Source organism: Miscanthus floridulus, chromosome 6, assembly GCF_019320115.1.
Source record: "Miscanthus floridulus cultivar M001 chromosome 6, ASM1932011v1, whole genome shotgun sequence".
NCBI lineage: Eukaryota > Viridiplantae > Streptophyta > Magnoliopsida > Poales > Poaceae > Miscanthus > Miscanthus floridulus.
The window spans coordinates 116,994,898-117,022,587 of record NC_089585.1 but is presented as its reverse complement, the minus strand read 5'-3'; the positions used below and the strand labels follow the sequence as shown (position 1 = coordinate 117,022,587).

Below are 27,690 nucleotides of genomic sequence, written 5' to 3'. Positions count from 1 at the left end.
ACATGCTACAATTAGGAACTTGTGGACGAAAGGCTATGACTATTGGGCTGGTGTTACGGACACAAACAGGAGCGTCCCGAGGATCAGACGTCTCACAGTAGCATTTCCGTTTGGGGTATTCGTGAAACTGCATGACACAGTTTTTCTAACGCCATCAGCGGCACAACACATGACACGATAGCTTAATGAGCTCAACAGGTTAAGGTCAGTGTAGTAATTTCATAACCAGACAATGAGCTTTCCCTGCTGCTCATACTGAGCTGCACAACCGCAGCACAAGATATGATCCATTGATCGGGCCGCATATTTACATTACAAAGGTGCAGCATCACTAACAGTATCCGTCCCTTCTGATGGATATTCCAATCTGCTCAGTGCATTACAAAGCCTCATTGTTTCACTAATAGTCTGATACAAAAATCGCTGATCCTGCCATGGATCTGCACAAACCAAAAACCCTCAGGAATAAGCATCGCTGTCTGAGAATTATGGCACAGGCTTCAGATTGAATGTTTGGCATAGCCTGTGATACAGCCTACAGCTTCAGTACGAGGCCAAGGGGACTGTGATCACTGGCAGAGATGTCCGGAAGAATATATGAATCGTGGACTTTTTCAGCGATTGACTCCGACACAAGAAAGTAATCCAAGCGCCAACCTTCAATCCAATGAACAAATCAAAACAGCAAGTGAAATGGTGACCGTGATCTTCAGTTATGTTGGAACAACAAATGAATATACCAATTTTGACATAGTGCATGTGCATGATAGATGTACGATTGCTCAGAAACCATGCTAAGTGGCACATAATGTCAAGGATGTGAAACAGCACATAAAGTCATAAACGCACAATACCAGGTGGCAATGGCCATATCATACATACCTTTGTTTGTCTTCCGGGCATTATGCCTGTACCCCCAGTAACTATAGGCAACAACACTAGGATGCTGTTTCCGAAACGTATCAACAAACCCTTTGGACAAAAAATTGGTCTCAAATGATTCTCTTTCCTCGTTTGTGAAGCCTGCACTTTTACGATTTCCCTGGAAAAAAAGGTATTAAAAATGGGTTTAAGACCATGTACAAAAGATAGGTGAAGCAGCTAAAGCAAAACTGGTAAGTGGTAACATTTGTTACATATTCCAATCCGACGGAGCGCACCAAGCATATACATACATAGATATGAGCAACAGGGAGTATAGGTTGCTCAAAAAAACAGCACCATGACAATGCAATTTAAGGTATCTGTTTCTCACAACTTGGGCAATAATTTGCTTCACTCTTCAAGCTTTCTAATTAAACCGGATAAGAACTCTCAGCTCTAACAACAAGGGTCTAAAACCAAGGCTAAATTTCTCTGTAATTCTACTTTATTACAAGGATCATGATGTTTGTAGCATAAAACAAATAGCCAAATATAGGACACAATTAAGTGTAAGACTACAAATTTACAATACATTCAGCATAAAAGAATTTAAACAGATGATTACTCACAGCAGGGTCATGTATATCAATATCCTGGTGCGCACAATTAAGGTCACCGGTTAGTATGACAGGCTTCGATTTCTCCAATTCCTGCACAATCATAAGAGATGTGTATGGTCATATCAGAACATAGCAGCATGAGATCTAAAAAAATAATTCGTTAGCGGTGCAACGATCACTACTGAAGCCTGTAAATGAAGGAGGTGAATTTGTGTTCGAAAAATCATGCATACCTGAGTAGGTTTTTTTTTTTTTTTTTTTTGGCACAGGACAACAGCTGTGAAGAATGTAAAAGAATACTAGGGTTTAGAACTTTAGATGGTCATTACTTTGGTAAGTAGGAAAACACAAGAATTTGATGGCCATTACTATGAAAAAGTACACTTAGGGTTTTTTAAAATCCCCTTGATTTGAAAGGGAACCTTTCAATGATTGGTAAAGGGCAAAGAAAAATAAAAGGATATTGATGATAGACAATAAAGGAAAGAGGATGTGCCCTAATAGACCCAAAATTAATGCATTAAAAATATTTAAAACTGCCATTCTAACTAAATTTGGACATCTTGATACATATTTTATGGGCCTGCCCCTAATTAGAACCTTTCTTTCAATCTTAGTTGTTACTAAGGCTTTGTTATGTGCAAATTTATACAAGGGAGACTCATCATTCAAAAGCGTGTTTGGATGAAGTGATTGCTCTAGAAATTTTTAGGTTTAGTCCAATCTGTGCTAAATCCTATGTATTTGAAATTTTGGATCCAAATCCCCCATATCAAAATAACCTAGAAAAAAAATAGAATCAGTGCAATGACAAAATGACATGAACAAAATGCACACAAAATTAGTTCTGTACTTCTGTTTCAGTAAAAGCATACTTGATGCTTGACAGAAGAAGAGGAATAGAGGATAAGTAGCAGAGCAAACTACTTCAAAATAATAATCGGAGTAAAATCAGAGACATACTTTCATGTAGTTACCAAGGGATGGATCCCACTCCGTGACCCTGTAAGTCTGCACAGAAATACATGCTCATGAACTTCAGATTGTAACCTCAGATGATTTATACTAGAAAGAAAAATACTAATTATTTACCAATCTTTTTAGGCCATCACCAGAGTTTGGTACATAAGCAGTTAACAGATAGAAGTCATCAAACTCTACAGTCACAACCCTCCCTTCAGTATCATGGTCTGGTATACCAAGCCCATACTTGATCGAGAGTGGTTTGACCTACAGGCATCGCATGACACATGATGAATAGAAAGAAAATATAAAACACAAAAATGTTCACAAAAATCTTGCAGGATGCTAGCATATCCTGTTGATCAAGAAGTTTATGCTTGAGCCTACCATGTAATAAATTGGAGCAGAAGAAAGGTTAACAATGATCAGACCAGGAGCCCAGGACCCAGGATCACAATACAATAAATATATTTGTGTAGTGTTGCAGAAATGCGTATGTTGCGATGGATTTGTGGTCACACAAGAATGGACCGAGTTAGGAACGATGATATACGTGACCGCCTAGGGGTAGCACCAATTGAAGAAAGGCTTGTCCAACATCGGTTGAGGTGGTTTGGCTATGTCCAAAGGAGACCTTCAGAGGCACCAGTGCATTGTGGAGTCCTAAGCCAAGCTAATAATGTGAGGAGAGGTAGAGGTAGACCGAAATTGACATGGGGGGAGGCAATAAAAAGAGATTTGAAAGCTTGGGATATACCTAGAGATCTATGTTTCAATAGGAGTGCTTGGAAAGCAGCTATTGAAGTGCCTGAACCGTGACTAGGGGCTCTTGGTGGGTTTCAACTCTAGCCTACCCCAACTTGCTTGGGACTGACAGGCTTTGTTGTTGTTGTTGAATATCAAAATCAAACAGTGGTTAATCAGGTTGCAATATAGCCCAAGGGAAGAGGAAACTAGCAGTGACTAATCATATATTTTAAATGTTTCTTTCCTTTTTTATTAAAGTATATCTCACAGTGAAGCTTGCTTTAGTGTGAGTGGTGCAAATTTCTTTCTAGCCATGGCTTAGTGTGAGTGGGGTGTGTTGGGAAGGTTTATTCTAGCCACTCCCATTTGTATGACTCATTTTTCTTAATGAAATGACATGCAGCTCTCCTGCATTGTTCAAGAAAAAAACAGTGAAGCCTGCCTTAGATTCAGAAATGGAAACCCCTGAAATCTCAAAATTGAAGAGACATAGGTGTGATTGTTCCTAGGTGAGGGAGTGCATCATGGCACTTTGCTCCTTCTTTCCATTTCTTTCAGGTTTCTGTGCAGTTGCTTCTAAAGAAATAAAACAGAACAAACCAATAGGTGTTCATAGGTGTTTTATTTCTACTAGTTACATGTATGAGGCATTGGGTAGGTGATGCGTACTCTTGAAATTATTGCAGTGCCAGAATAGCCAAGCTTTGACACACTGCAAGTAAAGAAACTATTTGTGTAGCCATCAAGCAAAGTGTCCTTAATAACTTCAACATCCTTCTCCTGCCCAGAATAAAGCAAATATAGTGAATTTACTATCAGCAAATAATTCAGAAAGGATAGAATGTGCAATATTAGCAAAGTTATCTTGTCATTAACATTTTTTAGGATAACTCCAAATGAACTTAGCAAAAATAACTAAGATTATGCCTGCATTTTTGTCTCTTGTAAGCATAGCACATCAAAGTCCTCCCTCTGTGCTAACTGTTGCACAGAGAAGCCTCTTGATTTGAGCAATGCTTTCAATCCATTGACATTCCATGACATAATCTTCAGAGCCCGTGTATCCTTGCTAAGAGGTGGAAGCCTCATAGTCTTAGGATTGTATGGAATCCAGCCGGCTTGTGGTTTCTTATGCACGAGTACAGTCCAAGGCTCTGAATCATCATTAGGAACAGCACCTTGGACTGTGGTAGAGTAACAAACAGTTAGCCAAGGAGAAAGTGATCTTTCAACAGGAGTAAAGATAAGTCAACAAATGTGCGTACCGACAAATGTTTCCTTCTGGACAACAGTCTTACTTAGCTTGACATTAGTCACAGAATTCTCCTCAAGAGTGGTGCTCTTGCTTGACTTTTGTTTTGTTCTACTTCTTTTCTTGCTAGGTGTTTCAGAAATAATCTCAGAACTTTCTAGTTTTTGTTCAACCACAACAGAAGCACCACCTTTTCTTTTCAAAGGTACTTCCGAGGGGCTAACCAGCTCAATGGATGATTTTCCCTCTTCACCTGTGGAAAGAAAACAAGCTTCTGGCTAACATGCTTCACTTAAACACTATTTAATTAAACAAGGAAATATATTATATATGTGTGACTATGGTCTATAAAGGATACATCCATGCCCCTGTATTTCCTGCACCATAAAACCTTGCTATGTCGATAGAGAAGCCATAAGAGCTTGAAGATCTCATGCAAGCTTGAAATATTTGGCTCACTATTTTACGAGCTAACTACATTGTAAGTTTGGGACAAATCTGACCAAAGTCTTATCTTACTGCTGCAAAGGGCATAATGACTGAAACTAAAGAGTTCTAACACAAAAAACAAGGATTTAATTCAAAGCTACTACAAGTCTGAACTAACCCATACCATTTGCTTCCACGCCCAGAGAATTCATCAGGGCTGATACTAAGTCTTTCTTGGTACCTTTTACAGAAACACCCATCCTCCTTCAAGATTTTAGTGCACAAAGAGTTAAAAGAACACATCAGTTATCACCAATGGACAAGAAAGGAAGAGTGGCAAAGTTTAAACCTCGTGAGCTCCCTGAGCTCCTTGACAGTCATTGATTGGAGCTGGCTAGGGTTGCTCCTCACTCGCTCTATCTCCAAATCACTTTCAGCAGCATCTTCCTAGGATCCAAACAGAAAGGTATGGAACAAAACTACAACGGTCGGAGAGTATGAGCACAAGGGGAAACAGACTAACCTTCTCTATGACTGGCTGCTCATCCTTCTTGACCTCACTGTTCTTAGAGGCAGCTCTACGCGAATATGTAGCCCTCATTCTGTCCCTCGTGGTGATGAGATTCACTAGTACAGGTACTCTAGAACTGAAATTCGCACTTCGGAGCCCACAGGTACACCTATTAGAGAAGAAAAGCCAATGTTTAACATCTACTGATGTAGAATTGTGCCATTCCAAGCTAAACGATTCTTGTGACAATGGATCCAGGTATGAGATAACTGTGGACAAACATCCTCTTGAACTGATGGATACTTCAAAGTTGACATAGGGTTTGGGTTTCACATTATGTGCAAATGAGTTTGAGCTGAAGTAATAAGTTCTTCATTATTAAAGAAAAAGCCTTAAGCGCACCCGCGCTTGTGACATATCTTCCCTGAGACCCTGACCATATTTTATTTGACTAAATTACATAATCCACATCAACGACGCTGTTGACAGTTGAAAGCGCATAATAAAAGAAACGGGTATTTCCATTCGTGGCCAAACCCTCGATGGGCTCGTCCCCCTATCGAGGATTCCCCTTGATGGCGAAGAATCGAATCCACGCAGTAACGCAGACCAGATGGGATGAACAGACTCGAAGGTAGAAAATGCGCCATAGGAGAGGAGAGAGCAAGAGAGGGTGGGGGAGAAGATGGGCACCGTACTGGTAGAGGCGGAGGATGGAGGCGCCGCGCAGCAGCAGCGGCATCGGTCGGCGAGCGAGTGCGCGGAGACGCCGGGACGTGGAGCGGTAAAAGTAGTGCGCTGCGCTCGGCTGGGCGTGAGGAAGTGCCGAAGTGGGCTGTGGCCTGTGGGCACCCGGGTGGCCGTGCGGGCGAGAGCCGGCGAGGGCGACTCTGCGGCGCGTTTTGGCGTGGTAGTACCGCTCTGATGGGCTGCACTCGTATCCCGGCCGGCCTGGCAAGCCCAGCACTGTAGGCCTATTTGGTTGGTAGCCGGAACTTACTCCGTACCTAAGCCATGAACATTATTCAGCTCTATAGATCACTAAAAAATACAGGACGTCCCCTCAAAAAAAAAAAAAAAAACAGGACGTCTGAGATTGTTGACTGGGCCATGAGTGGGCCAGAAAGTTTTCTGGTGATCTAATCCAAACAGAAAGTTAAACTAGAGTTCATGGAGCTCACGACTCTATTTTTTTTCCGAAGTAGAGTTAAACTAGAGTTCATGGAGCTCACAGCTCCTTTTTTTCCCCTAAAGTAGAGTTTACGGAGCTGAACTTGTTTGGCTGAAAATCATTGGAGTAGAGCTTAAAAACATGAAGCAAAGCAGTTCTAGATAGACCATGCTTGGCTCAAAACCTGCAGTTCTAGATAGACCCTGCTTGGCTCAAAACCTTTTAGGCCTTGTTCAATTATTCTAGAAATAAAAGAGATTGAAGGGGATTGGAGAGGATTGAGGGGAATTTTGACTCGTAGAGGATTTAATCCCCCTCAATCCCTTCCAATCCCCATGGTTAACCATGGGATCAAAAGAATATGGCCTTATAGCAGAGCGGTCGCCCTTAAAGTGCTTGGCTTAGGGTCTCTTTGGCACGGCTTATGCCGGCTTCGGCTTTATCTATTTTGCGCAAATCGAGGCACTGTAGCTTGAAGCCGTTTTGTAAGCCGGGGTTAAAATGAACTAGAAGCCGAGAAAAGCCAGTTTTCTGGCTTCACCGGCTTTGGCTTCACCGGTGAAGCCGTTTTGGATGAGCCGTGCCAAAGGGGGCTTTAGTATTCCCAAAATAAAAATTGCTTGGCTTAGAACCAAACGCATGTCAATCTTCCCTTCCGACATTCATCAAGAACTCAAATACTTCCCTCTTTAAAACTTTGCCTGAAACTCTGTTTCCGTCGATCCGTTCACGACTTCACGTCAATACGTACGGAATACGCCGCCGATAAACTCAGCCATGAGCCATCTGCCAAAACCTTTTTTCTTGATTCCTTCTTTAAAGGAAGAAAATGTCATAGACTCATAGGCAAAGCAGAGGCACAACTAGACAGTGGAGTCGATGCCGGTGCTCGATGTGTATGGAACATGTGAATCTGCGATAGGTCTCACGGCGACACGGCCTCCGTGGCTGCGTCGTGCAAAGGCCAGCGTAATTCGACAATCACTACACAAACACAAATTTCCTCGAAGAAGTATATGAACAATTACAAGATGGAACCATTATTAAACGGGAAACAACAAATGAGAGTTCGGTTCAGTTCATTGCACTGCCTACTCTACTCTAATGTCGAAAAAAAAACTCTACTCTATACTCTGCTTCTCTGAACCGGAATTCCCATTCGACCATGCACGAGATCATGGAAGAAGCACGTGCATTTTACAGGAGGAAATGCTGCAGATAGCGGAGCCCCTCGTCGGCGCACACGTACCGACACTCGCACATCACTCCGAGCCTCACCTTCTCCGCCACCATCTCCTCCCCAGCCAGCTCCACGACCACCTCCGCGTCCAGCTTCGCGCCGCCGCAACCGGGCGCGGGCAGCCTCGCCGCGACCCCCGCCTCACCTCTGCCACCGAAGGCGACGGCGCCCGCCGCCCTTGCCGCCGGCACCTTGGCGTCCATCATCAGGACCGCCGCCGCGGGTTCCTGGTCTGCCCCGCGGCGCGCCGTCGTCCGCACCGCCGTCCACCTGACGCGCCACTCCCCCGGCCCGATCGCCGCGCTCCGGTCGCTCAGGTCGACCCCGAACAGGAACAGCCCCGCGGAGTTCTTGGCATGGGCGGCCCTGTCCGCGGCGACCAGGAAGGACAGCGTGCTCTCGCCGCCCGCCGTGACGATGTCGACGGCGAAGGAGACGTCCGCGAGGGCGAGGCGCGGGGCCGGGAGCGCGCGGCAGCGGATGGACGCGGAGCGGAACAGCTTGAAGAGGCGTCGGTGCGGTGAGGAGGAGCACCGCCGGTCGTCGTCGCTGCCGGCGGCGGCGCTGCTGTCGGTGTCGGGGAGGAGGCCCAGCGCGGAGGGGAAGTGCTGCACGCAGAGCCGCGCCCAGAGGTAGTCCGCCGCGAAGGCGGCGTGCCACGAGGTGGACACGCAGGAGGCCGCCGCGAGGGACGCGGCGTCGAGGAAGGGCGCGACGAGGGGGAGCGCCTCCCACGGGCACCGCGCCGGCATTGCTCTCACCTCGCCCTCGGCGTGCATCTCAGATTGGAAGGCTGGCTGAGCTTGTATTCGTAAGTAGCTCGGTGTTCTCGCGGTCTCGTCGCCTTTACGTGATTGATCCGTGCGCGTCACTGCGTTTTATTCGTAAGTACTAAGTAGCGAGAGGCCGAGAACGTACGGACGCCGGAGGACGGGAGGAGTACGGCAAGGGATGCGGGGAAGGAACGGGTTGCAACGGGAGAAGGCTGTGCGGGGTGCGGGGCGGTGTGCGCGCGCGGGTGGAGCACACGTGGTCGGGCAGGATCGCGGTGGCGCGGCGTGCGCTTGGTGCGTGGCGCGTGGCGCGCGAGGAGATGCCTTCGAACGGAGCGCGCCGAGAGAGCGGTGTACGCTGACAACGGGACAAGTACTCCACGCTGTTTTGCAGCCGAGTGATCATGCACAGCAGCATGTCAGCGTACCTCTATGTCTCCTAATTTATTTTTCTGTTCCTACTCGTGAAAATTTTGGGTCACAAATCAGTTCCTGAGAAATCACGAAATTTGTGGAGAAGGCTTTATTATTAGCTCAGAATATTTTCGATACATCAATGGAGCTCTTACACCTTACATTAGTCTCAACATGACCTCATATTGTACAACCATTGGAAGTTAGATCAGCTATGGCTGTTGAGATCTAAGGACTACGTCCAGCACTTCCCTCTTGCGATCTGTTCATTTTCTAGGAACCGTGTAGCCTGCAAGATAATTAATTCAAATTAAAAGAAATACCATGAATAGTCACATATAAAGTTCACAATTTACACTATACTCATATAAATAAATAAACACATAAAACACTTACTTCCGCACTGGAACCCATGCTCAAATGCCCTCTTACATTGCTCAGCAACATACACAACCTTCTCCATGCACACGACCTTCTCAATCTCCTGGGTGACCTTGGCGCACAGGCAAGGAACATTTGCCTTCTTGATGACACCACAACAGCCATCTGAAGGAGGGATCTTTGGATTCGCTGGAAACATCACGTACTGCGTGCATTCACTTATCAGGCTTTGAAGGTCATTGTCACAGCCTCCATCAGCCAGAGAGCCTACTACGGACATGGCTACTACAAAAGAGAGCACTAAGAGCAAGCTCGGAAGTTTTGCCATGTTTACTAGTTCTTGGGGGTGCCTGTTGAAGGTTAGTAGGTTACTAAAAGAACTGTGTTGTGATGTGAGTGATTTTAGAGCACCTGGGTTTTTATAGATGTGGTGAGGGAGGGGTCACCCAACTTTGTGTCAACTTTATGCTGCACGCGCGATATATTGATATGGCGTGGAGTCGAGCTATATGGACAAATGTTAATATTTATGTTGCATGTTATACAAGTGTCAAAATTAGTGTTGCATGGGAAGCAGGTGTCATTTTGACATTATATGCTATATAATACACGTGTCAATCTAGAGTTGCATGCCAGACAAGTGTCAAAACTACTGCTACTGTATAGATAGGTGTAAACAACTAGGGCTTCTATATTCACAAGTGTTAAAGGTCAATGATGACACGTAGAAAAGTTGTTCCAGTGAAAACAGAAGTAAGACATAAATGAAAAATAAATGAAATGCAAGGGAGACATGTGCACATTCGAAAACCACATATTTCATTAATTTGTTTTGAGTGCGGAATGTGAACCCCAATATAAGAAATGCTGATATAAAAATGGAGACAATGGCACTTCACCTATATTTTAGACTCCAAGTGTTTATTTGCATACATTAGATTTGAGTGTGGCGCATAATATCTTTTGGAAAACAAAAGGTATACTCCAAACTAGAGATACGACCATAGGTGAAGATCTTCTTTCATCAAAGGTTATAAAGAATCTGTGGGTCTTTGCTAAATGTTAATCAAATTTGTTGCCAAGACACTAAAAACTAAGCAAATGGCTTTGGTTAATCGGTTACTGTTACTGCAATACATATTATACCTCTACAGGAGATAATACAAACAACATCAATGCATTGAAAACCACCCAACAAGAAATGCATCATGCAATAAAACAAAAGAAAAAGCAACAAAAATGCTTCTACAAATAAAGTCACTTGGACATATATTTAAATATACAAATGAGCATAATTTTACTGTTTGATGTAATAGGCATAACGAAATTTGGTTAATTAGTTAATTTGGTTTACAACACTTCAAAACTGAATAAATCACCAATCACTTAACAACACCAAGTCTTCACTAGACCACCACAATTTTGGTTCAATGACTTTTTTGACTAAATCTGTTCAAAACCGAATAAATCACTAATCACTGAATAACAGCATGGTAGTCGTCGTACTAGCTAGCGGCGGTGGTAGAGGCAACCATTGGTAAGTTCCATGCAAAGGGAAATATCTATTTTCTCTGTCAGCTTTTTATTTTTTTTTCTTTCAGTTACCCGCCTATCAACATCCTCTTTTTAGCTCCATTTGGCAGCGCTCCATGGAGCAGATTCTTCATAAGAATCACTCTTGCTCGGCTAAATAGTATAACTCACACATTTTCTAATAGGGATTAGACAAGAATCACTTCTCCATTTACATTAGGAGCTCGGAGCTAAGAAACCGCTCCCCACTGTTCTCTGTTTAATCCTCACCAGAATCACTCTAGCTAGATCAATTCAAATATACTCTCGACCCTGCTCCTATACCAAAATCACTCCATCAGAGAATCACAGAATTGAGCTCTACCAAACAGGCCTTAGAAGCTACTCTGGGAGCTTTGCCAAAGCACTCCTTCACATATACGCAATAGCTCGCAAACATCCCCATGCGTTGCAACGGGACACACAACTTGTTGCGTGATCACCTGTACAACATGTGGCTTGGAGATTTATTCAACAATCACATCATGTGTTTCAATTCATCTCAAAATTGTCCGCGTTTTGTACCTAGAAGTGTGTTGCTTTAACTCATGTGGTTACAAGAGGCTTAGAGATTTATCAATGATCGCATCACGTATTCCAATTCATTTTTGGATCGGTCTCTGTAACATGGTTGTACTCTGCTCTGTCTCATATGTGTACACGGAAGAGTTCCGGACTATGAAAACTCTTCGTATTCTAAGAATTGAACATCGCACCGTTTTTGGATACGCTACTCTAACTCGTAGGGATGGAGAGAGATTGGATCAGTCAGATCCTCATCGGGCGGTTCTTCTGACAATGATGGACCAAGAAACCTTCCTCTCTTTAATATTAGAGAAGAGGAGAGTAGAGAAGAGAAGCAGAGTTGAGAAATAGAGGGCCAGGATCACTTCATACATATATATCATAATATAAATTATATTTATATTATATAATACAAGTAAATGCAACGCATACAACTTATTTACGAGACAGTCTGACATACAGACCAAGTCTCTTGGCCGAAGGTACAGAGGATGTACACAGCACTTGTTCAGGTAGGAACGAAATAGCACCGATGTTCGTCATAGTGGATCAATACACGAGCATTAAGCAAGCGCACCAGGAACGTGATAGCCTTAAAAAAAAACAAGCACAGCAATCTCAAGTCAGATGTGGTATATAACTATATAAGCTTTTTACTGTCACACACAGTAGGCTACTTACTTCCGCACTGGGCGCCAGGCTTGAGGGGCCTCTTGCAGTAGCTGGCGACGTAGACGACCTTGTCCATGCAGACGATCGTCTCCACCGTCGGGGTGACCTTGGAGCAGAGGCACGGTATGTTCACCCTCTGGACCACGCCGCAGCAGGCCGCCGACGGCGGGATCTTGGGATCAGCCGGGAAGCGGACGTAGTCCTGGCAGTTGGTTATCAGGTCCTGCAGGTCCTGGTCGCAGCTGCCCGTCGGCGGGTCTCCGGCCGTCGTCGTCGTCGCCGGCCTCGCCGCCGCTGCGGACATTGCAAGGCCAAGCAGAACCATGCACGCGAGGAACAGCCTTGCCATGCTTCTCGTTGCTACGGGCCGGCGCTGCTGCTGCTACCGCGCTAGTGTCAGCTTGTAACTGTTAGCCTGCACTAGCTTGGTGTGTGGTTTTTGCCGAATGGGTGACTGGGCTTAGGCATCATCGTATAACAAGACAAAGTACAATGGTGTTTGCGTCGCATATGCCTTTGATTTACAGCAAGTTCAGCCGTTCTGCCACGGCAAAGCACGGATCGGAGGTATATAGAAAAATTCTCAGAGCCGATGATCACTCTTGACTCGAGTCTGGACGCTATATACTGCCTTGGTATATCCTCCATCATGCATGCTAGTGCGGTAATGCCATTGAGGCATATGACTAAACTAATTCCATGGCTCCAGCTATACGATATTCTGAAATATAGATATAGAGTGTTCCGTTCTCTCAGAAAGTGAAGAGTTATTGAATTATCCACCATTCACAGAAAACTAATTAACACGTCATCTGTCCAAATTAAATTCCAGAAATTGACACACTAACTTGTCGTTGCAACTCCGAACAGAAAAAAGAAAACTAAATGGCGTCCAGATGATGGAAGATCTGCTATATTTACAAGGCGTATGTCGATTCCTCCACTGAATTCAGTTCAGCTTCATTTTCTTTGTCAGCGCAGCTGGACGACAGTCGAACTGTGTTGGCGTATATTATGCAGAGCTTAGATGTTGCCGTAATGGTTTAGCATACTTGATGTCGAAACAAATTTTAGTTCCCTATACTCTCGATGATTCCAAAATCCTCTTATGTCAAATGAAATATTTGTAATTTGCTAATTCACCAAACATCATGCTGATTCCAGAAACCTCTTATGTCAAATGAAATATTTGTAAATCAAAGGCACGTCGAGAATGAAATGCAGTTACGATCAAATCAAAGGGACTTCTATAAGAACTTTGCTAGTAACAGTTGGGTTTAGAGGGAGAATGGCGGCGAGCGCCGAGCGGTGTTAGTCGCAGGACGGCAGTGACGCGGCACAGATTTAAGATGTACCAAGATGTCGGTTTCTTTTCCCGTATGTTCTCTTCAATTGTGTATACAGTGCCAATATTTACAACGGCTAACCTTCAAAGTTTTGTTTAGGACTTGTTTGGAATGCTGGTTTTAATTCCTGTACTTTCAGAAATTCAGAAGTAACAAAACTGTAGATTAAAACTTAAAAGTTCAGGAGCCCATGTTACGCTGCTAGCTACAACTACAGTATGGCACTTGTGGATCAATATCCTCCACAGAGGGAGATGGAACTATATCGATGTAGAGATGTCATGAAAAAACATACACTACACAGATAGCTATAGAACTTAATTAGACAATGCCCTTATGTGTAATTCAGCGCTATTTTTCTATAGCATAACAAAAATATAAGTAGCTCCAGTTCCATCTTCTTTTCCATAAACTGCAGCTACGGTTGAACTGGCTGGTTCCGTAGCCTCCTTGCCGGATCTGGCTTCACAATTTTAAATTGGTCCCGAACCTCCATCGTACTTGAGCTTACAAACTGAAGAAAACAGAGAAACAATTGTTCAGAGAGAAATGCCAAAATGGTGCTCTTTCGGAATTTTCTGGAATTTTCGTTATTCAATGCCACTTTAATCTCTGAAGTACTATTTCAATCAAACATGTGAGAAGATAGAAAACATTGAGAAAAGGAAAGGAAATACAAAAACTGACCTGAACCAGCATATCAGCTCTTGTGGCATGCACCCTGGCATAGCCGAACTCTGAAACTCTTGATAAGCTCCACTTGTCCAACTGATTATTTGGAAATCAAGGCAAGATTGTTAACAAGCATGTATAGTATTGGATATCAATTTATAGTTATAAACTTAAAATTATCTCCCAAATCTTAATGTTCACTGGATAGTTATTACAAGAAATCTCATGTATATCATACTTCTTCAAGATCATGCACTACTTGCGTTGGACAACAAAAGACTTGTTACTATAATTCTTACCACAATCTTAGGGAACTTGTCCAAGCTAAACCCTCCAGCTCCAACAATGGCATGAACAGGCGCAGTATATTTGCTGTTGTCATAAGTATCAATTCCACTTGCATCCTTCTTTGGCTTGCCTTTGCATATGCCCCGGTATACTGCACAAGTCCTCTCATAGTTGTGTACATGGCCAAAGAAAACCAAATCCACCTACACACCCAAAAACCAAAACATGCTACTATGGTTAGCGTATTCAGATCAGCTGGTCATTTCTTTTCATACCAGCCTGATGTAGTTAAGAATCTAAAAAAAAGCCTGATGTAGTTAAGTTTCAGTTTTCAAGTGTGATTTCTTACCTGGTACTTGAGCAAGAGTGGCTCAACAGAGGCCACAAAAATTGGATCTACATTAACTGGTATTCCGACATGGGAAGAATACATCGGTCTATGCCTGCATTTTTCATTGAAGTATGGTGATTCTGTTTTTTGTATCTGAATAGCACATATTACAGATTCAAGATAAACAAAGTACAAAATGAAAGGACTTAAGTTTGTAATTTTACTGGGCCAGCATGATCTGTCCGTAGCCAAGCTACTTCAAAACAAACATGTTTGTGTAACGAAACTCACCCAATGAAAATTACCCATGGTGTCCTCGATCTATTGACTGATGACAAATCTTGATTCATCCATTTGTACTATTCAAACAATAAACTTTTCAGAGAGACAATACATATATTTCTAAGTCTGAACAATACATGAAAAGTTCCAATTGATTGTATACCTGCTCTGACGTCTCTGACCACTTATGCTCAGTTGACATCACGACAAAGTGAACACTCCCTTGCTCAATTGAATACCATGGCTTATCCTTACTGACAGCTGGCATGTGGAAATATGACTCATATGCAACTCCACATTCGCCGCCTGAATCTGGGGTCACATATACAGAACCAGACTCTGCATAATCCCTGAGGAAGACAACTCAAGTTCATGCTCAACGATGGTGCATTTCACGACGCAAATCAACTGTTCAGATTACACTGCAAACATAAGATTTTAAAAGTAGCAGTTACCTTTCGTGATTGCCAATAGCGGTCATGTAGGGAACTCGAGAAGCGACTGGTGCTATGAGGTTTAGGAAGAAGTCCCATTCAACCAGAAAGCCCGTAGCATAGCTTATGTCTCCTATGTGGAAGACTGAATCGACCTTTCCTATCTGGATTTCTTTAGCCACTGCCTTGGCCACAGAAATCGATCCAGGCTGCAAAGGCATGCCGTGAGAATTACTACTTAAATAAATTCGTAATTTTGGAATTAATGCAACAAGAACACCGCAGAAGGAAAGTTACAATCTGAATACAAAACCCACAGTTAAGCGATTTTGTTGCTCAAGGCAACAATTTGGTCTACCTGAATATAGTGTTCCACTGATGGGTCCAGCGGAGCCTTCCCCATATCACCATAGATCACAAATGATGTCTCGGGTGAGCCCGCAGCTGGTGGCATTCTGAATTTGTTTGTGTCACTCCAACCCACAGAATCACTGCACAAGCACAAACTCAGCGTGAACACATGAAACATCCATCTCCTTTGGTTGCCAGAATGTTACTGCAGAACTGGCTGACATTTTAAAGTCAGAAACCTTACTAACACCCATGGCATTTTCTAATTCTGAAGCGTTGCGGATCAGTAGTTTTGCTTGCAAGGATCTTAGTCACAAGAGGACTTTACCTTCCGTAACGGTAGGTGTAGGCCTGAGAAGGCTGCAGCCCGGTCATGACGGCCGTGTGAATGTAGCCAGGGTCATGCCACCCGAAATCCTTGGCAGGGCTTGGTAACAAGGGGCTACCTGCACGAAGATAAGTTTGCCGAAGCAATTCCAGAATCAAACACTGTCACATTTCCCTCAGTAACGTCTGCTCTCTCATAAACGGACGATCACAACTTACAGCACATATCATTCTGCGTGAATGTTGCCACTTGAGAAGTAGCAGACTTGCCTACTCCGTACTGAGCCTGCTGCGGCCTCCGGTCGCCGCTCACCCAGGTAAGCCTCATCTGGCAACACCCAATGCATGCTTCCAGCGCTCAGATACAGTTGCCGTAAAGCTGTTGCTTTTGCAGAAAATCGCCGTAGAATGAACGAAGAAACAACGGTGGGACTGCTCGTGCTCACCGATGTGGCCGTGGAGTCGGTGCTGGAGAGGTGGCCGTAGAGCGGGCTGGCAGGGTTGGCGAACCGGAGCGCGCCGGACCGCTGGAGGACGCACGGCGTCCGGAAGCCGCCGGAGAAGAGCACGAACTCGACATCGGTGCGGAAGTTGACGACGTGGAAGGTGACGGTGGCGGCGCAGGTGCGGACGCTGCAGGCGCCCGACGCGTCGCGCTTCTGGCATGCCGCGGTCTTGCAGCCCAGGTAGCCAGGGTCGCGCGTCAAGTACTGGGCCTGCACAACCCCCCGGTAAGAGGACCGCGTCAAATAAGATCAAGCTCAATTCGGCCCGAAACATGGCGTCTTTAGCAGCCCATATATAATTTGGCCCATTATTTGAGACGGCCTTGAAGGTGCGCGAGAGCATGTCTTTACACGCTGCCAACTAGTACTAGAGTGCTTTCTAAGCTCCAACTACACACCTTGCCCATTTGAACCATGCAACGCACGTCATGCATGTGACAATATACCATACCATACGGACGACCAATGTTTGCACGCTAGCTTAGGCTTTGCTTCATATTCATCATGGATGCCCATTCTTGTGAGACATGTTGCATTGGGCCGCCGGTACCGAAAAATGTCGCTATGATCAAATACTTAACCACCTAGACTAGAGATGCCTTTTCGTAAACTCAGCAACCTCTTAATGAAGAGAACGACTTGAACATGACAGAACGAAATTTGTATAGCAATTCGTGGCAACTAGTACCCTTAGAAGAACGAACCAGCGAAAAAAACAGAAGGGTGAAGCAAGCAGCTAGCCGTGCATACAATGCGAAACTTGCCTTGACAGGGTAGTGGCACAGAAGCGGGAGATGCGCTAGATCGCCGGTCTGGACGTAGTTAGCACCACTCAAAGGGCATCCGGAGACACTGCGCATGCACCAATTCACGGAGAGACGACGGCGATCCGTTATCAAAAATGAATAAACGATCGAAACAGCTAGCAGTCAATCAAAAATGTTGCTAACTTGTTTCTAAATTTACCTGGAGTAGTTGGAAGGCGTGATCATGGCGACCCAGTCATCGGCGTCGGGCCTGAGGACGCCGGCCACGGTCACCCTGAGGAACGCCTCGTCGGGGAGCGGCGCCCCGCCGGTGCTCACGCTGATCGCCAGGTACGGGCTCGGGTTGGAGCACACGCCCAGCCTCCTCCGGTTCACCGTCCTGAACTCCGACTTCCCTGCGAAGCTCTCGTGCAGCATCTCCGGCGGAGGCGGCGGTGGCGGCGTCCAGCTCGACACGGCGGTGCAGAGGCCGAGGAACACAAGCAACGCGACGCCGGAGCCGGAGACACCCATCGTCGCAACGTACGCACGCGTGTGGCTACGGCCGCGCGCGCACAAAATGTGCCTCAAGCTAAGATATAAAGCACCGGGAGGAGCTGATCGATCGAGGCGGCGTTTAGGAGACTACTAGCGCCATACCAGCACTGGCAAGGATGTCTTCCACATCTCCCGTGTGGACAGTTAATTAAGACTATTATATTAGTGGGCATATAGCTTTGACTGAGGGCACGTTTGGTTACCCTTATTAAAGCTTAGCTACTAAACTACCAAACAAACTGACTAAAAATAGGCTAAAGTAGTTTAGTTACATTAGTCACCCAAAAATAGCTAAAAGTGGGTTAAAGTACCCAGTGAACAAGGGCTGCCTCTCATTATTACTGGTCCCCACCCTGATTTAGGCATTCATTAAGGATAGTTTGTTCTTTGTTGAACTGCTTTAATGGTATTTACTTACTTTTAGTCAATAGAAAGGGTGACTAAATTTTAGTCACTAGTTTTAGTAGCTAAATTTTAACCAAGAGGAACCAAACAGGCCCTGAATATAAAAAGAAAAAGATACTAGATGTTGTATCTTCATGTTTATAGCCTTGACTCGATATCCAGTAACAAACTGCTTAGTTTGCATTGAGTTGTATAACCCCATTCCAAAATAAATCAATTCCTGAGTCAAACTATCATAACATTGATCAACATTACATAAAAACTAACATCATTTATGATAATAAATAAATACATTATAAAAACCTATTAATGATATATCTAGTGATATATTAATTTAATGTCATAAATATTAGTTCTCTTTTGTATATTAGTCAAACTTAAAATAGTTTCACTGCAACAATTCTAGAAGTTGATTTATTTTGAGATGGGTGGAGCATGCATGTGGACAATTCTTTCACAAAGGCCACAAAAAATTATTAACTTTGGAAAGCAAGAAACAACAACATGATATTGCGCATTATATAATTTATTTCTATATATCAATTAAATGGTATCCATAGGGTTTTAGAAACGCACTTTTGATATTGGAGTGTGATATTAGGAGTACGTAGCTAATTTCCGAAGGGTCCATATATACACATCGGCATTTTACCCTCTCGACACTTAAATTGACCATTAGATCTCAATCCAATTGTTATTGTATTGTCATCTTCACTATCTCACCCTCTCCTATGCATGTCAAGCTAACAACATTTTTGACCATTACATCTGGATCCAATTGTTATTGTATTGTCATCTTCACTACCTCGCCCTGTCCTTTGTAGGTCAAGCTAACAACATGCTCGCCCCTGCTCCACCCATCTCACATTGTCTCGAACAGCACCCCTCCCCACACACACCGAGAGATCTACTACCTGGTAACCTATTGGAGCAAGTTGCCCCCGCCCCTGACCCTCCTTGTCAGCAATCCTCCCTCACCCAGACTTGTGGCGCTCTCGCACCACCGCTCCACCCACCTATAGATGATAATGGGTCCCGATCATTGGTTCTTCACAGAGAATTTCCCTATTAAGGGACGGGGATGGGACCGATTTAGTTCCCACGAGGATTTAAATGGAGAAAATAAATCCCCGTTGGGTTCCACATGGACGGGGATGGGGAACCACCCCAACCCCCATTCTCTACGCACCCGCGCCACAAAATGCTCTTACTCTGAATTACATCTTTGGCCTATTAAAATCCTACTATATCTTCCTAATTGTTAGGAATAGAGATTTTGGTGAAAAAATACCCTCCAATAACTTCTTACTTAGATATCCAAAGATAGCCATCTTCTATTATAGATGTAAGGAAAATGGGGCCTAGGCCCATTTACTTTGGATTTTGGTGTTTGATGACCAACACAACTAAATTGGACTAATGAATTTGCAAGTGATTGTTTTATAGTTCAATAGGGTGCAAGATGTGACTTTGACGAAGGCAACGTGATGATCCGATGATCAACACCATAAGCAAGACCTTAGAAGCACAAGAGAAGACCCAAGATATCAAGCAAAATCCAAGCATGAAGATAGGAACCAAGCTGTACACAAGATCATGAAGAAACGAGCTCACAGAAGTGACCGGACACCCCGATCAAGAGGCTTGGCAGCAGTAGTGACCGGACGCTAGACTGGACGCTGGCGGCAGATCGACCGGATGCAAAACAACAGAGTCCGGTCGAGTACAGAGAGGTTCCAGAGCGGCGAAAATGCGACCGGACGCTGATAGCGTCCGATCAGTTGATCATGGCTCTAACAGTCGGGACGATCGAACGCGTCCGGTCAAGACGTGATCAATGTCCAATCAGTAGCAGAAAAGCGAGATTTCGTCCCAAACAGGCCCTGAATATCCAGTAACAAACTGCTTAGTTTGCATTGAGTTGTATAACCTCATTCCAAAATAAATCAATTCCTGAGTCAAACTATCTTAACATTGATCAACATTATAAAAAACTAACATCATTTATGACAATAAATAAATACATTATAAAAATCTATTAATGATATATTGTGGGGGTATGGCCTCCGGTATCCTCAAGACAAGACATGGGCCGCACCATCAGAGGTGGCCTAGCCCACAAGATCAAAGCGTGCACGGCGCTGCTCGACGTGCACCGCAAGACATTATATAGTACCAAATAGGATACTTACCTTATAACCCTACCCCTCTAGAGTATATAAGGAGAGGCAGGGGTCCCCTAGTGGACAGATCGATATATCTCATACTCAATACAATACAACAAAGACACAAGACGTAGGGTATTACGTCGATCAGACGGCCCGAACCTGTTTAAATCGCTATCTCTGCGCCTTGTGTCACCATCCGGTTCCTGATCACGCGCACCTCCACCGACAAATCTACCATCGCGGGATACCCCTCGGTGGACTGCCGAGCATCTTTTATCGACAGTTGGGGCGCCAGGTAGGGGTGTGCGCTTGATCCCATGGCGAGCCAGATGGACCTCAAATCAACAACGCGTTCTCGTCGTCAATCTCGTGGAGATCCATGTCGGTCCACGACGATGATTCATCGCTGGCTACACCAGCCCCCGCGACAGTAGATCCGATCTCGGAACCACCTCCGAGGTCGTCTTCACCAACAACTCACCGCCCGCCAGGTGCTCGCCATCAACGCCAACCAGATAACGCCATACGTCACCGACCAGACATTCTGTCTAAAGCTAAGCCATGTTTTAATATTCTTCTAAATATTCTCCAATCTCCGTATGTCGCCATGACGTTTCTCCGAGCTGTTTTCTCCATGTTTGCTCTCCAAACAATTTTCCAAACCCCTCAAACAGTCATGTTGATGCTCGGACGCCTCTAGAGACGGCCCTATCTCCGGCTCCTCCCTACACGTGCACGAGCGTCTGCCCTCTGCGTTATGGGTGGTCGGCAGTGGCTCCTTAGCGACGCTTGTTCCTCCTACACGTGCACGGGCTCCGCGCTCCGCGTTATGGTTAATAGGCTAGCTAGGGCTAGAGACTCAGCTACACACTAACTGTTCGGGCGATTTATATTAAATACATCTTTGCTCTAACTGATCGCCAAGCTACATACGCTAATTTTTCTCTAGAGTTCATATATCTTTACATCATGTACTATCCGTTCTACATGTTTGTATTGCAGGATCATCGTCCAGGTAATCAGATCACCTGGTGCTCGAGCTTCCCCACCGATCAACTGGTCAGACCACTTGGTTCATGGATTCCATCGCTGACCAGTTGATCGAACTGTTCGCCGGTCGCTTCTACTCAATGCTCACTTCGCCGCCGACCAGTTGACCAGACTGTTCGTCGCTCGTGCTTCATCGCCAGCTACGTCATGGACTCCTCGGCGCTCGGTTTCTTCATGCTTGAGGAGTAAGTGGGCACACTTCACCACACGGACATCGTCAGCTACGCTGGGGACTCCTCAGTGCTTGGACCTTGCTAGCTTCGCCTAGGACTCCTTGGTGCTCGAACATCGCCGCCTACGCCGGGGACTCCTCGGTGCTCGGATCTCGCCAGCTTTGCCGGGGACTCCTTGGTGCTCGGACATCACTAGCTTCACCGGGGACTCCTCGGTGCTCGGACATCACCAGCTTCACCGGAGACTCCTCGGTGCTCGGTCATCGTCAGCGACGCCGGGGACTCCTCGCTCATCGGTGCTCAGACATCGCCAGCAACGCCGGGGACTCCTCGCTCCTCGGTGCTCGGTCATCGCCAGCGACGCCGGGGACTCCTCGCTCCTCGGTGCTCGGTCATCGCCAGCGACGTTGGGACTCCTCACTCCTCGGTGCTCGGACATCACCAGCGACGTCGAGAACTCCTTGCTCCTTGGTGCTCGGTCGTCGCCAGCGACGCCAGGAACTCCTTCCTCCTCGGTGCTCGGACATCGGCAGCGTCACCGGGGACTCCTTGGTGCTCGGACATCGCCGCCTACGCCGAGGACTCCTCGGTGCTCGGTCATCGCCAGCGACGCCGGGGACTCCTTGCTCCTCAGTGCTCGGACATTGCCAGCGACGTCGGGGACTCCTCGCTCCTCGGTGCTCGGACATCGCCAGCGATGCTAGGAACTCCTTCCTCCTTGGTGCTCGGACATCACCAGCGACGCCGGGGACTCCTCGCTCCTCGGTGCTCGGTCATCGCTAGCAATGCCGAGGACTCCTTGCTCCTCGGTGCTCGGTCATCGCCAGCGATGCTGGGAACTCCTCGATGCTCAGACATCGCCACCTACGCCGGGAACTCCTCGTTGCTTGGAGGTCGCTAGCTGCGTCGGGAACTCCTCAGTGCTCGGACATCGCCGCCTACGTCGAGGACTCCTCAGTGCTTAGACGTCGCCAACTGTGTCGGGAACTCCTCGGTGCTCGGACATCGCCGCCTACACCGGGGATTCCTTAGTGCTCGAACATCGCTAGCGATGCCAGGGACTCCTCGCTCCTTGGTGCTCAGACATCGCCAGCGATGCCGGGGACTCCTCGCTCCTCACTGCTTGGACATCGCCAGCGACACCGGAGACTCCTCGCTCTTTGGTGCTCGGACATCGCCAGCGACGCCGGGGACTCCTCGCTCCTCGGCGCTCGGACATCGCTAGTGACGCCGAGGACTCCTCGCTCCTCGGATCTTGCTACAACTTCTCAGTGTGCTATCAAGCTACTCCATGCTATTCAGATCAGGGTGCTGATCTTGGACAACACATCTAGGGTCTTGATATGCGCATGTCGGATGACGTCGGCAAAGCTTTCAGACTTCTTTTTCTTTGACCCTGCTACAAGATTCATTCTTCATCTTCCAGCAGGCTCGGGGACTAAGTGGGCACACTTCACCTTACGGTGAATGTGCGCTTTTCTCATCTCGAGGCTATGCTCGGGGACTGGCTACCTGCTCGGCTGGTCTTCTACTTTCTAACCCTGGCACCACGTGACTACATCACCTGTTGTCAGGCTCGGGGACTAGCTGTGGGGGTATGGCCCCCGGTATCCTCAAGACAAGACATGGGCCGCACCATCAGAGGTGGCCCAGCCCACAAGATCAAGGCTTGCATGGCGCTGCTCGGCGTGCACCGTAAGACATTGTATAGTACCAAATAGGATACTTACCTTGTAACCCTACCCCTCCAGAGTATATAAGGAGAGGTAGGGGTCCCCTAGTGGACAGATCGATACATCTCATACTCAATACAATACAACAAAGACACAGGACGTAGGGTATTACGTTGATCAGACGGCCCGAACCAGTCTAAATCACTGCCTCTGTGCCTTGTGTCACCATCCGGTTCCTGATCATGCGCACCTCCACCGACAAATCTACCATCGCAGGATACCCCTCGGTGGACTGCCGAGCATCTTTTATCGATATATATCTAGTGATATATTAATTTAATATCATAAATATTAGTTCTCTTTTGCATATTAGTCAAACTTAAAATAGTTTGACTGCAACAATTCTAGAAGTTGATTTATTATGAGATGGGTGGAGCATGCATGTGGACAATTCTTTCACAAAGGCCACAAAAATGATTAACTTTGGAAAGCAAGAAACAACAACATGATATTGCGCATTATAAAATTTATTTCTATATATCAATTAAATGGTATCCATAGGGTTTTAGAAACGCACTTTTGATATTGGAGTGTGATATTAGGAGTACGTAGCTAATTTTCGAAGGGTCCATATATACACATGGGCATTTACCCTCTCGACACTTAAATTGAACATTAGATCTCAATCCAATTGTTATTGTATTGTCATCTTCACTATCTCACCCTCTCTTCTACATGTCAAGCTAACAACATTTTTTACCATTACATCTGGATCCAATTGTTATTGTATTATCATCTTCACTACCTCACCCTATCCTTTGTAGGTCAAGCTAACAACATGCTCGCCCCTGCTCCACCCATCTCACATTGTCTTGAACAACACCCCCCACACACAACGAGAGATCTACTACCTGGTAACCTATTGGAGCAAGTTGCCCCCGCCCCTGACCCTCCTTGTCAGCAATCCTCCCTCACCTAGACCTATGGCGCTCTCGCACCACTGCTCCACCCACCTATAGATGATAATGGGTCCTGATCATTGGTTCCTCATAGAGAATTTCCCTATTAAGTGATAGGGATGGGACCAATTTAGTTCCCACGAGGATTTAAATGGAGAAAATAAATCCCCGTTGGGTTCCACGTGGACGGGGATGGGAAACCACCCCAACCCCCATTCTCTACGCACCCACGCCACAAAATGCTCTTACTCTGAATTACATCTTTGGCCTATTAAAATCCTACTATATCTTCCCAATTGTTAGGAATAGAGATTTTGATGAAAAAATACCCTCCAATAACTTCTTACTTAGATATCCAAAGATAGCCATATTCTATTACGGATGTAAGGAAAATGGACCCTAGGCCCATTTACTTTGGATTTTGGTGTTTGATGACCAACACAACTAAATTGGACTAATGAATTTGCAAGTGATTGTTTTATAATTCAAAAGGGTGCAAGATGTGACTTCGACGAAGGCATCATGATAATCCGATGATCAACACCATAAGCAAGACCTTAGAAGTACAAGAGAAGACCCAAAATATCAAGCAAAGTCCAAGCATAAAGATAGGAACCAAGCCATACGCAAGATCGTGAAGAAACAAGCTCACAGAAGTGACCGGATGCCCCGATCAAGAGGCTCGGTAGCAGCAGTGATCGGACACTGGCCTGGACGCTGGTGGCAGATCGACCGAATGCAAAACAACAGAGTCCGGTCGAGTATAGAGATGTTCCAGAGTGGCAAAAATGCGACCAGACGCGTCCGGTGGCATGTGACCGGACGCTGGCAGTGTCTGATCAGTTGATCGTGGCTCTAACGATCGAGACGACCGGACACGTCCGGTCAGGACGTGATCAGCGTCTGGTCAGTAGCAGAAAAGCGGGATTTCGTCCCAACGGCTACTTTCTCAGCGTGTCTTATAAATAGACCCCCCAACCGGCCATTTGAAGAGGGTGGAGCTGAGGAAACATACCAATGGTGTTGATACACTATTTTAATGATCTCCAGTTGCATAGTGCTTAGTGTTTTATTAGGTGATTAGCGTAGCTGTTTTGCGAAGTGCTTAGGTTGATTAGACCACCGCTTATGCGCTTGCTCTAGGTTTAGGCCTAGTGTTTAGTGAGGTTTGCATACCTCTTACCACTCAATGCTGGCGCGCACCATTGTTGTATATTGGAGGGGCTTGTAGTCTTACGAGATCACACCAACCGCATTTGTGGTGTGGCCGCCACCGTGTATCAGAGAGAACAAGGCTCGCGGCGTTTCGGTCGGAAGCTTGATAGTGAAGACAGCGGGGAGCATCTGGGAGAGGCTTGTCGGAGATCCACTTGCGTGTGGGGAAGGCCCGAGGCTATCCACGGAGTTACCCGACCAGGAGCTTAGCCCTTGTGAGGGGCTCCAACAAGGACTAAGGGGAAGCTTGCGTGCTTCTTGATACCTCGGTATAAATACTGGAGTCATCGACGAGAGTTTGCATATCTCTACCTTACTCTTTAGCTTCTACATTTACATTGATTATATTACTCCTTGCGGTAGATATAGCAATACACTAGCAAAACCGTAGTTGCACATTTAGATAGTTTATCTATTGCATATGTTTTGCTAGGTTTAGAAAAAGAGGCCATAGTTTAGAGTTAGAATTTTAAGTTGCCTAATTCACCCCCCCTCTTAGCCATCATGGTCCCCTACAAGTGGTATCAGAGATGGTTGGCTCAATTTGGACCTTTGGCTTAACCGTCGTTGATCGACGCTATTTAGAGTGGTTGTGATAGATACCTCTAGGCCTTCGCACTTTGACGGCACTAACTTCTCATATTATATAGCAAGAATGGCTTGCTACCTTGATACGGTTGATTTGAGAGTTTAGAGAGTCACTTGTGACGGGATGAAACCCATTAAGAATCCAAAAAAAACCCACAAAGAGTGATGAAAAAGAAATGCATTTCAATGCTAGAGCTAAAAATTGCTTGTTTGAATCATTTAGTATGGATGTGTTTAATCAAGTGTTCACTTTAAATACAGCACATGAAATTTGGTTAAAACTTTAAGAGCTCCATGACGGCACATCTAATGTCCGTGAGCAAAAACATTGTCTAGCTAAACAAAATTATGATTCCTTCACAATGAATGATGATGAGCTTGTTTGTGATATGTATTCTCGTTTGAATCTAATTATCAATGAGCTCCATTCAATAGGATTAATAAAGCTATATGATGCAGACATCGTGAGGAAGATCATCTTCGTGCTACCACAAAAGAAATATGCAAGCATCATCACCATCCTTCATAACATGGAGAACTTAAGCACCATGACCCTGGGCATAGTCATTGGCAAGATAGTGGCATTTGAAATGTCACGTAAGATGGGTCAAGAATAAGCCTCTTCATCAAGTAAAGGCAAAGCTCTCGGATGTAGCGAGAAAAAGAAGATGAAGGGCAAGCAAGTTGAGACAAGCTCAAGCTCAAGCTCCTCAAGTGAAGATGAAGAAGATGAGGACGATGATGATGATGAAGATTCAAGTGATGATGATCAATCTTCCTCCTCCACCTCTGACCTTGAAGAAGAATCAATCAAACTAATCAACAAGATGGAGAAGATGATCCAAAGGCTCAATGTCAAGGGTGTGCCCATCTAAATTCAAGATCTCATTTTCACCAATCAAAGAAATGAGCAAAGAAAGAGACAATGCTATGGATGCGGCGAGTTGGGCACTTTGTGGAAGTTTGTCCAAACAAGCCCACACCCAAGACAAAGAAAAAGACATGCAAGAACCAAGCCCTCACATCAATAAGGTCATGGGATAATTCTTTAAGTGAAGAAGAACACCATCACAAGAGGCGAGGCCGCAAATACTCATCATCAAGCTCTTCTCGTGTGTGCCTTATGGCATGAGGTAACGAAAGCTCATCCTCTAGTGAGAGTGATAGTGATGATGAAATGCCTTCTTATGATAAAATTATGCAACAAAATCTTAATTATGCTAAAGTTTGCACTAGTCAACAAAAGAAGCTCAAAAAAATAAAAGAAAAGCTAGATAGTTCACAAGAAGCATATAAAACTTTGCTTGAACAATATGAAACTTTTGCTAATCTCAATATTGAACTATCTACTAAAATTGAGCAACTTAAGGCTAGTGCAACAACAAATACATGCACAATCAATGATGAGCAACTTGTAAAGAAAAATAAAAAATTAAAAGAAAAGTTAGCTAGCTCACAAGATGCTTATAAAAGTTTGCTTGCTA

At 45.3% G+C, this 27,690-nt stretch overlaps 4 protein-coding genes across 5 annotated transcripts; all 4 read right to left on the bottom strand.

The window, feature by feature from the left end:
* Positions 1–205: 205 nt before the first annotated feature.
* LOC136456702 (DNA-(apurinic or apyrimidinic site) endonuclease, chloroplastic-like) lies at positions 206–6,210 on the bottom strand. Of its 2 annotated transcripts, XM_066456640.1 has the most exons (12): positions 6,085–6,210; positions 5,399–5,555; positions 5,225–5,322; positions 5,060–5,139; positions 4,460–4,699; positions 4,122–4,378; positions 3,864–3,974; positions 2,577–2,714; positions 2,448–2,495; positions 1,494–1,574; positions 883–1,042; positions 206–657 (listed from the first exon to the last, which is right to left on the bottom strand). In XM_066456640.1, exons 1-12 carry the CDS (start codon positions 6,126–6,128, stop codon positions 536–538), a joined length of 1,536 nt encoding a protein of 511 aa, XP_066312737.1. In that variant the 5' UTR covers positions 6,129–6,210; the 3' UTR covers positions 206–535. The 2 variants fall into 2 exon arrangements, with proteins under 2 accessions (XP_066312737.1, XP_066312738.1); XM_066456641.1 differs by lacking the exon at positions 6,085–6,210 and having other exon boundaries at positions 5,225–5,318; positions 5,399–5,526.
* Positions 6,211–7,754: 1,544 nt separating this feature from the next.
* On the bottom strand, positions 7,755–8,576 carry LOC136456704 (uncharacterized). Its single transcript, XM_066456645.1, has one exon. It carries the CDS (start codon positions 8,574–8,576, stop codon positions 7,755–7,757), a length of 822 nt encoding a protein of 273 aa, XP_066312742.1.
* Positions 8,577–12,025: 3,449 nt separating this feature from the next.
* Positions 12,026–12,483, bottom strand: LOC136461079 (uncharacterized). The gene is made up of 2 exons (XM_066460536.1): positions 12,144–12,483; positions 12,026–12,054 (listed from the first exon to the last, which is right to left on the bottom strand). Exons 1-2 carry the CDS (start codon positions 12,481–12,483, stop codon positions 12,026–12,028), a joined length of 369 nt encoding a protein of 122 aa, XP_066316633.1.
* Positions 12,484–13,639: 1,156 nt separating this feature from the next.
* On the bottom strand, positions 13,640–18,075 carry LOC136459222 (probable inactive purple acid phosphatase 27). Its single transcript, XM_066459102.1, has 13 exons — positions 17,638–18,075; positions 17,436–17,523; positions 16,612–16,881; positions 16,385–16,493; positions 16,167–16,284; positions 15,846–15,978; positions 15,509–15,696; positions 15,217–15,403; positions 15,063–15,130; positions 14,790–14,883; positions 14,452–14,643; positions 14,168–14,248; positions 13,640–13,994 (listed from the first exon to the last, which is right to left on the bottom strand). The coding sequence occupies exons 1-13, from the start codon at positions 17,949–17,951 to the stop codon at positions 13,899–13,901; spliced, it is 1,938 nt and encodes a 645-aa protein (XP_066315199.1). The 5' UTR covers positions 17,952–18,075; the 3' UTR covers positions 13,640–13,898.
* Positions 18,076–27,690: the final 9,615 nt, after the last annotated feature.